This window comes from Otolemur garnettii, unplaced genomic scaffold, assembly GCF_000181295.1.
Source record: "Otolemur garnettii isolate 467f Iridium unplaced genomic scaffold, OtoGar3 scaffold00001, whole genome shotgun sequence".
NCBI classification, from domain to species: Eukaryota; Metazoa; Chordata; class Mammalia; order Primates; family Galagidae; genus Otolemur; species Otolemur garnettii.
This window is the reverse complement of record NW_003852396.1, coordinates 44,947,161-44,961,540: the sequence shown is the minus strand read 5'-3', so window position 1 is coordinate 44,961,540 and position 14,380 is coordinate 44,947,161. Positions and strand designations below refer to the sequence as shown.

At 37.5% G+C, this 14,380-nt stretch overlaps 1 protein-coding gene across 3 annotated transcripts in view; it reads left to right on the top strand.

The window, feature by feature from the left end:
• The window catches only part of SOX6 (SRY-box 6), a 499,579-nt gene that overhangs the window by 410,677 nt on the left and 74,522 nt on the right, over nucleotides 1–14,380 (top strand). For 2 of the 3 annotated variants that reach the window (XM_003781135.2, XM_003781137.2), the window contains exons 10-12: nucleotides 1,987–2,136; nucleotides 7,738–7,921; nucleotides 10,896–11,083. In XM_003781135.2, the coding sequence (XP_003781183.1) occupies nucleotides 1,987–2,136; nucleotides 7,738–7,921; nucleotides 10,896–11,083 (522 nt within the window). Of the gene's footprint in view, nucleotides 1–1,986; nucleotides 2,137–7,737; nucleotides 7,964–10,895; nucleotides 11,084–14,380 lie in introns of all 3 variants that reach the window. The other variant, XM_003781136.3, reaches the window with a different exon arrangement.

Below are 14,380 nucleotides of genomic sequence, written 5' to 3'. Positions count from 1 at the left end.
GAATTCCAAGAAGGATGTGATACGCAGATTACCTGATACATTCAACTATATAGAGTTTTACTCGTCTCTTGGAAAGTCTGGGAATTGGCGATAGTTACATTAAAGAACATATGAGGCAAATATTAAACCTAACAAAATAAAAAGTTGAAAAAGAGAAAATTAAGTATAGTTAAATACATATCTCAACTGTAAATAGCATCATCATAGAATAATATAAAACAGTAAACACCGATTTTAAAGTTTGTGATACTAACACTAAAAGATGAGGGATGGGTACACTCATGGGGCTTGGCGAGGTAGGAAAGCTAAACTTTCATATTCCATTATATGAAATCTATAAATAAGGATATAAAAGGATAAGCACTTACAAGTAAAGAGATAAATATCCAACGAAGAGTTAAATGAATTGAAGGAGATGGTCCACACAGAGCAAGAAGTGTGAAAAGGAGCTCTGGGGGGAGTAGGCCAAGGGCATCATGCATGGCTGAGAAGGCTGTGCACTGTACATGATGACCATGCTGGTTATGTTGTTCTTGTTGTTTTGTTTTTTGCTGTTGTTGTTTTGTGACAGTCTCCCTCTGAAGCTTTTTAACCTTGGGTATAGTGTAGTTTCGTCATCATAGCTCATTGCATTCTCAAACTTCTGGGCTCATCCTGCCTCAGCCTCCTGAGTAACTGAGACTACAGGCTACAGGCCACAATGTCACAATGCCAAGATAATTCTTCTATTTTTAGTAGAGACAAGGTCTTGCTCTTGCTCAAGCTGTTCTCAAACTCTTAAGCTCAAGCAGCCCTCCCATCTTGGTCTTCCAGAGTGCTTAGGATGACAGGCGTGAGTCACTGCTCCCAGCCTGTTCTTTCTTTTTAAGCCTTAAGGTATTAGTATTAATACAATGAGACTTGTAAGACCATATATAATAATTACTTTGTTAAAGATTAAAATTATATAAAGAGAGTTTAGCCCTCCTGTCTATCATTCAGATAAATTAATGTCTTTGGAAGTTGACGATTTTGAGATTGATAATGTTGGGTTGTCTGCTTATCATGTCTCAGCGAAGGGGAACCCTTTTGAGCTGAGCAGACAGAATGAGCAAGATCATTAGTTTTCCAAAGAGAACTATTGGAAATACTTAAATACTTCGGAAGAGGTCATGAAACAGCAATAGGAATATAATGAGGATGCACCTGGAGTCCTAGGCAAAGACAGGACCTAAGGAGAGAAAGTAAGTTATTCGTTCAGGTGCATGTAGGAAGCACTTGTTACCTGGTTTGGGTTGAAACTCAAGTGGGCAGTTTCTGTGCGGGGATAAAAAGAGAGCTTGGTGATTAAAAAAAATTGTTACCGATTTTTTTTTTTATTAAATCATGTGCATTAATACTATCATGGGGTACAAAGTGCTATTTCTACATACAATTTGAAATACTTGAGGATCATGTTATATGCTACCTAGAAATAAGACCTTGATAAAAGAGTCACTCCCACTAGACCACAGGGATCTTGGGGGTAGCACTTAACCAAGAGGATCAAACTATAAAGAAAAGCTTGGTTAGTGCTGAAGAAGAGGGATGAAATTCTTTCTAGAATCCCTAGGAAAACTCAAGTTAGCTTTTTAGTTCATGAAAATTAAAGTTACATGAGTGGACATTCCAGACATTCAAAGAACTTTTTGTAAAGATTTTAGGCACTAGAAAGTATCTTAGACACTACTTAGTCAAATTCCTTTTTGTACAGTGGAAGAATCTGAGTTCCAGAGAGCTCGTGTCTTGGGTCAGAAAGACCAGGTACAGAACTGAGGCTCGCATACAAGTCCTCTTTCTTTCTGTTAAATTATTTACTTTCTTTAAATTTTCCTTTTCAAAAAACAGTGAAAGAGAAATTTCAAGGCTGTCAGAGAAATAGTTATCTAACAATACAGTAAGGTTGTTTTTGGAACTCCATTCCAGCTGCATTTAAAGAGATCAATGTTTGTCTTCCCTGTTTTGCAGCAGCTCTATGCCGCTCAGCTGGCCAGCATGCAGGTGTCACCTGGAGCAAAGATGCCATCAACTCCACAGCCACCAAACACAGCAGGGACGGTCTCACCTACTGGGATAAAAAATGAAAAGAGAGGGACCAGCCCTGTAACTCAAGTTAAGGTACTTGCTTTGCAGAATTGTGGAACCAGTTTGGAAAATAGCTTCACAAGAAAGGTAGTGAACCAGACTGTATTGAGAATAAACAACAGGAAACACAGCAATATAAAGGAACCCCAAAATATCCTTCTTTATGGCAAATTTCATGATTGAGCTTTGAGAAACAGGTGTTTCCCTTTTGATAACAATAGTGCCATATTGTGAGCCTGCAAACTGACTTCTTAAGAGTTTTTCTGGCTTTTAGTTTTTAAAGTTTGTTGGCATGAATGGCCATGATTTTATTTTATCATAGACTGTGACACTTCTCTTCATGATCCTTAAACAGATAGGGAACTAATTTATAGCATCAGAAAAGAAGATCTTGAAACCTTAGATTTAAAAGGGGGCCAAAAAAAGAATCTAATGCTAGACTTGATAGCTTTGTTGGTGAAGGTCTCTCCTGCAAAACTAATTATAAATGTGGGCTGTGATTTCTCATTGCCTACTACTGCTTTTGATGCCATATAGTTGTGGTGGAATAAATGGGCTTCTCTAAGTTATAGCTGGGACATTAATAGAGCCTTTCCTCACTAATGTTCAGTATCATAACGCTGGGCAGCCAGGAACTTCTTGGCGACAGGGGGAATTGTGAGCTGCTCCAATTTTGTGCTGCAGCTGGTGCCTATAGGTGGTACTGGTTGGTTTTTGTGGTTGCATTTACTTTCTATATTGAATTACCAAATTCAAACAGTTCAGAGAAAGATTGTTTTGTATAATTGACTTACCTACTTGGTGGGATATGCTAAGTATGACACTTTCACTGTGATGTGACAGAAGTATTCCATTTGTAGAAATTTTGCAGTTATTAAGTCATCACATAGAAAACAGCTAAGACCAACAAAACTCAGCATTGGATGCCATACAATCACTAAAATTGTTTTGTTTTCTAAAATTTGCATAACATTTTGAGATTTTTAATAAAGGCCTTTAAAAAATGGATCCCAAACACCAAAGTGAGTATCATTAAGAAAGAGTTGCCCATGTACCACCCAGAGGAATTAATTTACTATCACCCATTCTTTTAGATTCTCCAAAGAAATAGATTAACATTTATGTTTTGTTTTTAGAAATACTGAGATATGATATAGGTAGCTGACATTTCATAAGACAGAACATTATTTATGAGAACAGACAATTTTGTGTGTCTAGAATTTGTGTTTGTGAAGAAGAGTCAGAACACTACAACTCAAATCAAGGCATTTTTCTTAATACTAGTTGTTAGAGTATGAGTGTACAATGACTTGAGCTATTGAGTATTAAATATTATAACATAAAAAGTAATTTCATAAGTAAGTTGGCCAACTGGAACTGCACCAAACCACGTCTTTACTGGATGAGTAAAATGTTCCTTGGTTAAATTAGAGTTTATATCTGCTTTTACCATTCCGTATTTGTGGGCCAACTGAATTTTATTACTCACTTGACCATATGCAAATTTTTAGGAAGTTTTATATGTAAGTTACTTAAGCATATTTTATGTTAATAACAAAGGAAACATTCCTTTAACTTATTAGGTTGTTCATTGTGTATGTTGATAAAAACATACAGACCAAAACATAAAGCAAATATTTTAAATTAAAAATATAGATCTTATCTATCCTTAAAGAAGTACTGAAAATGATCTTAGAGCTCGCTAATTGAAAGAACAGTGGCCACTGAAATCTCTCGTGCTTCTCTTTATTATCATTATTTTCCTTCTTTATATAACATAACCGCTTATTTTTAAATTTAGACATGACATAGGGAACATTTTGCTGAAGTGAAAAAAATAAACACAAATGGTCTTATGTACCTTTCCCCTCCTAGAATTTTTGCCAACTATAACTGTAAACATCAGAAGTCAGAATATTTCTGTTCAAACACCAGTTCTCCCACTTTCATTAGCTGTGTTATCATGAGCAAGCAACTTAATTTCTTTTAGCTTTAGTTTTCTCCTCTATAAAATGGGAGATAATATTATGATAATTTTTAAATGAGATACCACACCCTCTAGTAAATAATGAGTATTCCACAGTGGTAGTGATGTTGCGGCTGCTGCTAATCGTGGTAGTAAAGAAGGTGGTATAATGGTTTTGGTGACTGTGACTGAAATATCTAATCGAATCCTGAGAGAGAGCCTAACTAAACAACACCTACAGGATTTCCATTGTCAGTAATGATGGAGGAACAGGAATCAGATTTACTCTCTCAGCTTAAATAACTAAAACTCGGGACAAAAAAATATAAAACAATGGTTTTTAGACATTTACTATAGGAATACAGGATCGTGATCCCTGTGAGAAGAGAAACAAGTGAAGCAGACCCTACACTTTTGTAGCTCACTGTCTAGAGGGAGTTTCCAGGCAACTGGGCAGGATGCTTGGCAGGCTTCCTGAGTAGAGAGACAAACATTGGAGTTTAGAAATGCTGATGCAGATAGAATTTGTGATATAGGTACTAGAAAGCAGAGAGTTACCCACAGAGAGAGTGCTAGTGATCTGCAGAAGGCTCCCCTGAGTATTTTTCTGAGTATTGACGAATGCATGCATGTGATAAAACTAGCAGAGGGTCAAGGGAAAACACCAGCATGTAGCAGGCAAAGCAGTTGCAGAGTTCACAAAGGACCCAGAATGGTTTTCATTCCTATTAGCCAGCGTGGAAAGCTCTCCTGACACGTAAGGTATTAAATAGAGTCCCCAGAAGGATATCACATCAGTAGTCGAGTCCCTAGATTAAAGGCTATTCTGAATTTACCTAACAAATCTCAAAAGTAAGCCTAAAAAGGACCAAATCATTTTGAATCTCAGAACAAAGCTAAGAAATACGTAAAGAAATATATAAACTCTAATACACAACAAAGTAAAATTCACAATGTATAATGTCCATGCAATAATTACCGGGCTTGTAAAGAAGCAAGAAAATATGAATAATGAGAAGAAAAAGCAATCAATGGAAAAAGGCCCCCAATGGCACACATGATAGAATTAGTAGATAAGATAGTAAAAACAGCTATGATAACAGAATTCTAACTAGCACCGAAAGAGGTAAACAAATATGCTCCTTTAAAAGTAACTGTAAAACAGAAGAAAAAAGACAAAAATAACCATTTCCACATCCTGGAAATTGACCAAAGTTATGTATCATTTGAGAAAACATTAATGCTTCTTATACGTAAGAATAGTGGGAGTCTGTGACACTCTTGCCTGTTACTTCCCCTGTCCCCAGGCTCAGTAGCACACAGTTTATGTCAGGGAGGGCCAGGCTGTGAGGACCCGTAGTAGCGCTGCCACTGAAGAAAGGGATTCCCTTAGTGGGGAGTCGTTAGGCAATGCTCATCCCCAGTGTCATTGTTGGTAGAAAGGCACTCACTGAATTATGAAAGTAAGTAAGAACCTAAACCATGTTTAAAGTTGAAATGGAAGTCAGAAGCTTCATATGCCCAAGAAGGGAGAGGAAAATATGAACATGATAAGGCAAGATGTGGAGAACCTAAATCAAATGTCTAGAGATGAGAAATAAAGTACTTGAGATGAAAAATACACTGGCTGGGTTTAGCAGTAGCTTCCACGTGAGGAAAAAATTAGTGAACTTGAAGACTTAACAATAAAACTGTCCAAATGAAACACACAGGAAAAAGTCTGGTCAGTATTGTGGGGCAACATCAGATGTCCTCATATATGCAAGTGGATCCCTAGAAAGAGGAGGAAGAAACAGAAAATTATAATTGAGGAAGTAGTATCTGAAAAGTTTCCACATTCGATGAAAATTCAAAACTTAGATAATAGAGAAACTCAGTGAACTCTAATTAAGAAAATATGGAGAAAACTAACTAAACATGTAACATGATTCCCTGTTATTTAGATATGAGTAAGGAACTAACTAGTCTAAATATCCTTTGAATTAAGAGCAAAGGGAAGTGAATTGCAATTAAGTACATTAGGTAAGTTTGACAATCATAATGGATATAACTGTTTCTTGAGAACCTATCCTATATCTAAATATATATAAAAGTACATCGCAACATAGATGGGACAGATTGCCTATTTCCTACCAAGATAAGGGAAAAAAATTAAAACTAGGGCATCACTATGTTATCAAACAAATGACTTACTTTCTCTGTAGTTTAGAAGACAAGGAGCCTTAGATTTGGAGTCCAATAAATTCGAATTCCTATTTTGTCTCTATGCATATGGCCGTGGACAAGTGATTTTTGTCATTCTGTAATTCATCATTTCCTCATTTGTAAATTTAGAATAGTGCTGCCCAGCCTCATAGAGTTATTGATGGGCAAATGAGCTAAGATATGTGAAATGTTTAATACAGTGCTTGGTGCTTAATTGCTTCTCTGTGTCTGTTATTTTTGTTGTCTTCTTTCTAATCCTTCTTTCCAAGTAGTATTTTCTGGCATTTCTTTTTGTCCCCCTTTAATCAATTATATTAGCACTGGAAAAAGACCTTAGCAGTCATCTAGGATCAGGCCTTCTTTTTACAGATAAAGAAATTGAAGGTCACATGTTTCCTGAGGGGAAGAATGTTCTGTTACTGAACTCTGTTATGTGTTTTAAACAATGACATTAAAAGCAAACTCTCTGTGCCGTCTCAGAAACAAAATGGGAGTCAGCATTTGCTGACAATTTTATTTTAGAACACAATAATGCAGTTTTTAAAACTAAACATTTAAATGAATATGCTCATATTACAACTAAATTTCTAGAATGATGGAAGTGTTGTTATGGTTATTTTATGGGAGGATAAATGAGACAAAATGAAGGCGAGGAGCTTAGCTTTCAAGCTTCTGGATAAACTAGAGTTACAAGCCAGGTATTTGAATACTGTGCTCAGAGTAGAGGACATGTGTCTTAAAATAGACATTCTTTAAATATATGCAGTAAAGAATATAAAAAGATCTCACTCTAAACATAAAAAATAAATTGCATATAGCATGGTATGTAAAATATAATTATAATGTATGCTTGATCTTTGTAAAAATTAATTTTAAACATGGGTAGAGACAAGAATATCAACCATGCACAGGGCCCACACCCAGAAAGCCACATAGAAGCCAGGCTGTGGCATGTGGCTCCCGGGGCAGGGGCCTAGGAGATCAGAAGAAGGCTTCCCATGTTTCCATTTTTAAAAGACTTGCAATTGTTTGATTTAAAATATATATTAAAAAATTAGCTGCAGAGACTATTTATAGTTATAGGAACTTTTCAGAAAGAGAATAACACAAAAGCACTACAGAGCTACTGAAATTTTAAATAATTCTTTGTAAATGCCCTAGGTTAATTTAGATCCCTGAAAACACATTAGGAAATTAAGCTGTAATGTGAGCTAATTCAGATTTTAATTTGGCAAAAAGAATGATCCAACTACATAGTTAATGTAAATAGAAGCATAACACAGGGAAATTAATGAGGTTTCCTTCAGATGAATCTTCGAGGAGGTAGATAATTAGCTTCTTTTGTTATTATTGTAAGAGAATGTGGCATTGTCTCTGAGGTGCAAAATAACTGTGGCTTACTAAGTGATAATGTGCTTCATTTGTCTTTTTAAAAAATAATTATTTATGTTAAACTCTTGTAGGATGAAGCAGCAGCACAGCCTCTGAATCTCTCATCCCGACCCAAGACAGCAGAGCCTGTAAAGTCCCCAACATCTCCTACCCAGAGCCTCTTCCCAGCCAGCAAAACCAGCCCCGTCAATCTGCCAAACAAAAGCAGCATCCCTAGCCCCATTGGAGGAAGCCTGGGAAGAGGATCCTCTTTAGGTAAATGGAAAAGTCAGCACCAAGAAGAGATTTATGAATTAGGTAAAAGAAAGCAAACCTGTTTGGTGATGACTGATCCTTATTTCCAAAGTGTTCCTCAGTAAAAGATGATACTCTTACCTTTTCTACTGAAACATAACCCAGCTTAATATCTTGGGTGATGAGAACTTTTGGAATCCTGCTGAGATGGGTTCTTTAGATGATAATTAGTTAGACCTAGCAATCATAGATTTAGGAATTTCTGTATGATGTGGTCAGTGTTTCACCACTGAAGTAATTTTCCAAGGACCTAAGCACCTGGTCTCTAAGCTGCCTTTCAGAAGGCTAAAATTTCTTTGAAATTTCATATCTTCTTTTAAAAATGTGTGTGATTTTTACATCTTATCTCATATTTTGCATTTAAACAAATATGAATGACATACTTAAATAACATGTATGAAATAAAATTTATATCTAGGAAGATATATCACAATGGTCCTCTGGCTTTCTGCATCCCCCCCCCCATATATTTCCAAATATCCCTAGGAAAATTCAAATGCCCATGTGAAGAGTATGGAAGAAAACATAAGGGTTTTGGAATGAGACAGGCTTGGATTGAGAGCCTTCACTTAATAGTTACGTTACCCAGGGAAAGTTATCTAATATTTTTCAAAATTCAATTTCCTGATTTCTGAAAGGACAGTGTTACCTAGCTCATAGGTTGTTACGAGGATTAAAAGAATAAAATGTGTATAAAGTTTCTAGCACAGCGTCTCACACTTAGAAAGCATTCAAATTTAAAAGGCTGGAATGAATGAATACCATTGCATTTATATGTATGTCGAGTGAAACAATAAATGTGAAAGCACTTTTTAGCAAGATGGTACCAAACAAGTACTCACATTAGTGTTACCATCCTCTTTAAGTCTGTGTATTTCCAGATGAGGACACAGAGATTCAAAGGGGCTAGGAACAAAATCTAGCATTTCTTCATCAAATTACACTCGTTGCACTATTGAGTCCTAGAGTCTGAAATGCTCACTCCATAGATTTAAAAAAATGTATAAAAGTATAGCCATTTACAGTTTAAAAAACATTCTTCCCTATCTTATCCCATTTGACTTTTCACAGTAATCTTTTGCATTGAGTAGTCTATCAGTATTGCCCTCACTGTACAGACAAACTGTGGTTCCTAGAGGTAGAATGACTTTGTCACATGGCTGTGTCTGTTAATTAACAGAACCGGGTCTAGAATCTAGGTTCTCTCAAGCATAATCCACTATTCTTTTTGTAAACTCATAGTTGGAATTTTTGCTGAATTGAGCCAAGTCTAAGTAATCTTCTGATAGTGAGATGTAAATCTTCCTCATTGAAAATTAGAATGTTAGGATCTCTTCCAGACTATTCTCATTTTGAATCAGGATGCCTTTTTCTGGGATCCAGAAGTTGCATCCCAAGTCAGTGGTATCCATGTAGGAGATAAAAGTGGGTCATGTCTAGCATGTAAATATGAGGAATATCACTTGGCTGGACTTCTGGAAGTTGTAAAGTGAGGAAAAAAGAACAACATACAGATAAGTTGTAGAGTTGGTCTTGAAATGACCCGCCTATAATCCACTTGTGAATTTTGTTTAGAAAGCATCTGTCTGCTGTACTGAGCACCATGAGGGACAAGGGTGACTCTGTCACAAGCCTGCTCTCAGGAAACTTTTACTTTTACACGGCAGATTCCTAGATCATGAATTAGAAATGGACTGAAGACTAGCACCTCTCTTGAACAGCGCTCGTGTACAGACAATATTGTGTATAAATGTTCTTTTTTCATCAGAAAATCTCTAGAACAAAAGCTGTAGGTTTTCCATGTCCTAAAAATTGACTGACTTAACCAACAAAATTTCACAGATAGAGCCTTTGGAATTTTTTCCAAACCCAAATGCATATGGTCATACATTGCACACACAAGACATGTATTGTAAGCTTGATTGTTATCTGGTTTCCTCTGTCCTGTCTGTGTGAGATGAACACACACACACACACACACACACACACACACTGCGAAATGCTCATACCAGACCTCAAACAAGTGCATCACATTAAAATTTACCACAGCAGCTAAAACCTATCAATCATCAAACAATTACCTTCCTTTTGTCTAAAATTGGAAAAAACTTATTCAAATATGCAATTTTACCTACAGTGAAATGAAATTAGTTTAATTTTGAATTTTTTTCCTCTCTGTATTGGACAAAATGCACTGGAAGTAAATATTTATTCTCACTGTATTTGGAGCTTTGTACTTGTATGAAAAGCATTCCGACAATGTAGTCCCGCTGTCGTGAAGACAGGGAGCGGAGAGCAGTGGGTGTTCGAGTTGGGGGTGGGAAATGGGTTGTCATTCTCTTGGTAAATAACTGAGGCAGCATGATGAGAAGAATGCCTCATTAACCAGCCAGCACTCGGGAGTGGAGAGTACGGTATATTCCTTCCGCCCCCTCTCTCCTGCCGTGGACACATGAACACACAGATGCAGATGTCACTGAAGTGCATACATAGCCTTACAGATTTTTTTCTGCTAGCCAGAAACAGTTTTCCTGCATTAGCACAGCAAATATGACAGGTAGTCTGGACAAACCTCTCTGCTTCCTTCCCACCCTCCAGCCCTTTCCTTCCCACACTTTCCCCACCAAAGAGGCAAGATTGTATGCCAATTGTAGATAGAGGAAGAACAGATATCTTCCCCCAACAGTATACACAATAGAAATCTAGGAGTCAACATTTGTGAGGGGGTGAGTAGACAGAACCCAGATAGACTGGAGTGCTGGGGTTTCCTCTAGTGGCTGAAAAAAGCTAACAATGGTATTATACAGTTTTTAAAATAGCAGATGTGCCCCTTAGTAGTTCAGAAAATGCAGTTTTCTGCAGGGAAGTAGATAGCAGCAGTGCTTTTTAATAGTCTGATAATGCAAGCCTCTAATAATGCCTCCTGTGTATACAGATATCCTGTCCAGTCTCAACTCCCCTGCCCTGTTTGGGGATCAGGATACGGTGATGAAAGCCATTCAGGAGGCTCGGAAGATGCGAGAACAGATCCAGCGGGAGCAACAGCAGCAACAGCCACATGGTGTTGATGGGAAACTGTCCTCCATGAATAATATGGGGCTGAACAACTGCAGGAATGAAAAGGTAAAATGTGCTTTCCTTCACTGGATCTTCCTCCCTTCACACGGCTTACTCCCATCTGGCTCTTTCTAGGTCCCCGGAATTTAATCTGAAGCCATAGATTTAGGCTTCCAGCTTGAGAGTTGTCTTTTATTTCACTTAGATCTGTCATGTATAACAACATTTATAGCAGTAAATTGTTAAAAAACACACCTTTTCCCACTTAGTATGGGTTGCCTCCCTTTCTGTCACATTCTAAAATATTTAAAAGTATATTATAATAAAGGGGCTGTATGATAGTATTCAAATAGGAATAGAGTATCAGAATATTTAAAAAGGAAGACACATACATGCTCACAGTGAAGCCTAAGGTTACTATGACTCACCATTAAATAGAATACCAAGCTTCTTATTAACCAGACCAAAAAATATAACAAAGCAATTTGTAAAATTCATTCGTTTATTTTGTGATCCAGAAAATTATTTATTGAGTACCTATTCTACGAGGGACTCTATTCTAGGCACTGGAGATAGAGCAGAGAGCAAATCTGATAAAAATTTCTACTCTTATAGGACTTGCATCCTAATAGGGGAACACAGACAATGAAAGAATAAACAAATATATAATATAATTGCAGGAGGTGAATAAATACCATGTGAAAAAATAGAAGCAGAGTAAGGGAATAGTGAATCACAGGGTTGTTATGTTAGATGGGGTGGTGTGGTGAGGGCTCTCTGAGGAAGTGATGTGGGTGGAGAGCTGAATGAAGCAATAGCACAGGCCATGGGAAGATAGAGGTGAGAGAATTCCAGGCAGCAGAAACCATGAGCATAGAGGCCCTTGGAGGGGTAGGACTAGCACTAGGGAGACCATCGTGGCAAGAGTGGCACTAGAGAGAAGAGACAGCAGGGGGTCATGAAGCAACTGTAATAGACTGGGCAGAGCATAGACCTGGTAGGCCCTGGAGAGCTTTTCATTTTATTCTGAGTGTGATAAGAATCCCTAGATCAGTTTTGTTCAGGGCATTGATGCGATCTGATTTACATATAAAAGGATCATTCTGTCCACTGTGGAAGAATGGACTGTAGGAGGTTAAGAATGGAAACAGGGAGACCAGTTAAGAAGCTATTGTAGCAGACAGGGTGAAAAACTCTGATTATCTGATAGAATGAAACATGCCATTTTTAAAAAAGAGATGAAAATACTTTCCCAGCGCTAAATTGTAAAAGCTGTTTCTCCCCCTTACCATGGAACAAATGAGTGGCATGATGGTCAATGTGTTTGTTAATAGTTTTAGAGGCAATTAAAACAACATTATTTCCACTCATAGTTTATTCTGTAAAGGCTAAGAACACAACATTGGAGGGAGGGCCACGAGCCTTCTCTTTGTTTCAGTTCTTGCTAATTCTGGCATGGATGCTGTGGTAGAGGCTCCATCCGTCAGAATAAAATTTAGTTTCCCTACTTCCTAGAAGAATTTTTAAATTAGCACGTGGAAGAAGTCACAAAGGAAATATGTGGTCATGCGTGCTCTTATCCACGCATTTCCATACACATCTGTCAGCATAACCAGGGTGTGTGTTTGTTTTCCTTTCAAAAGGTATGGTCCAAGTGACAGTCTGAGTATGTGCGTATATTAGTCTCTCAGTCGATTGTTTAAAACAACAGAAATTTATTCTCTCACAATTCTGGAGCCCAATCCCAAATCAAGGTGTCAGCAGGGCCATCCTCCCCCCCACAGGCTCTAAAGAACACTCACTTGCCACTTTCTAGCTCCTGTGCTTGCTGGCAATCCTTGCCATTCCTTGGCTTGTGGTTGTATCACTCCAATTTCTGCCTCCCACTTCCCTCTCTGTATGTCTGTATATCTCCAAATCTCTCTCTTTTTAATGTACATCAGTCATTGGATTTAGGGTTCACCCTAATCTATTGTGGCCTTATTTTAACTTGATTATATCTACAAAGACTATTTCTAAGTAAGGTTATATTTGAAGGTACCAAGATTAAAACTTGGACTTACCTTTCTGGAGGCACAATTCAAACTATTACATAGTGATGTATGGAGTATTGCTTATGCCGAGTCAACCATTCACACTAGGAGATAGCTGGGGTGCAGAGGGCTGGGAGGGGGTTTGTGGGGATGAGAGAAGGATGGGACTCTCCAAACATGTGCCTGATCAAAACCATTGTGCAGATGAGGAAGCTTAGCTCTGAAAGACCATTGCAATGCATTGATTTACTGATGTCAACATTTTACACACACATAAAAACATACACACACACACACACAGGGTATCTATAAAGTTTATGTGCAATTTACTATATTAAGCTATTTTAAATTGCAGATGAACTTTATGGCCACCCTATACACACACCCACACACATTATATACATAAAATAAAAAATACATAAACAAAATATACAAACACATGCATGTATATGTGTTATATATGTATATGCATATATTATATATATACACATATATACACAGAGGGTGCCAGAAAGTGTATATACATTTTAAGAGAGGAAAAAACTGTATTAAAGTTGTAATACCCAATATATGCTGATAGCATTTATTACCTTGTATATTGTATCTTGCATCTCTTGTAATTGCAAAAGTCAAATGTAACTTGAGTATTACAACTGTAATACAGCTTTTTCCTTTCTTAAAATGTGTCTACATGTTTTGGCACTCTCTATATGTGGTGGTGGTTCTTTTGGTACCTGGTAAGCCCTAAACTTTTGCATACTCAGGATTAATCATATGTGTAAGTCACTGGTTCTGCTCGTTCTCTAAGTGCCCCATCCCCCAGTAAACTTCCCACCCCATTTGGAACCTTGACAGGGGGCTCACAAGGCAGAGCCTCTCTTTAACAGCTGTCTGAGTGGATAGTTAGGCATAGAATATGGTTTAAGGGCTACAAGAGAGAAAAAGTCTTACCTCCAAGCCTGTTTTACTACTCTGATATTAGACAAACACAGAATCATTTTTTTTAACCTAAGTTATCTACTCAGTGAAAACACCGTGAAATAGTAACAAATTTAACCTTAATAACTTTATAAGATCCTGTTTTGTGACATGGGTAAGTGAAGGAGTTTAGGCATAGGGATACTGAATGGGCAATTTGGTTAAAAACAAGAAAATGGGTACCTTTACCAGGGACCGCCTAACTTTACTATTTTACCAAGGTTAATTTTTTTTTTTTTTGAGACAGTGGAGTGCCATGGTGTCACAGCTCACAGCAACCTCCAGCTCCTTGGCTTAGGCGATTCTCTTGCCTCAGCCTCCCGAGTAGTTGGGACTATAGGTGCCCGCCACA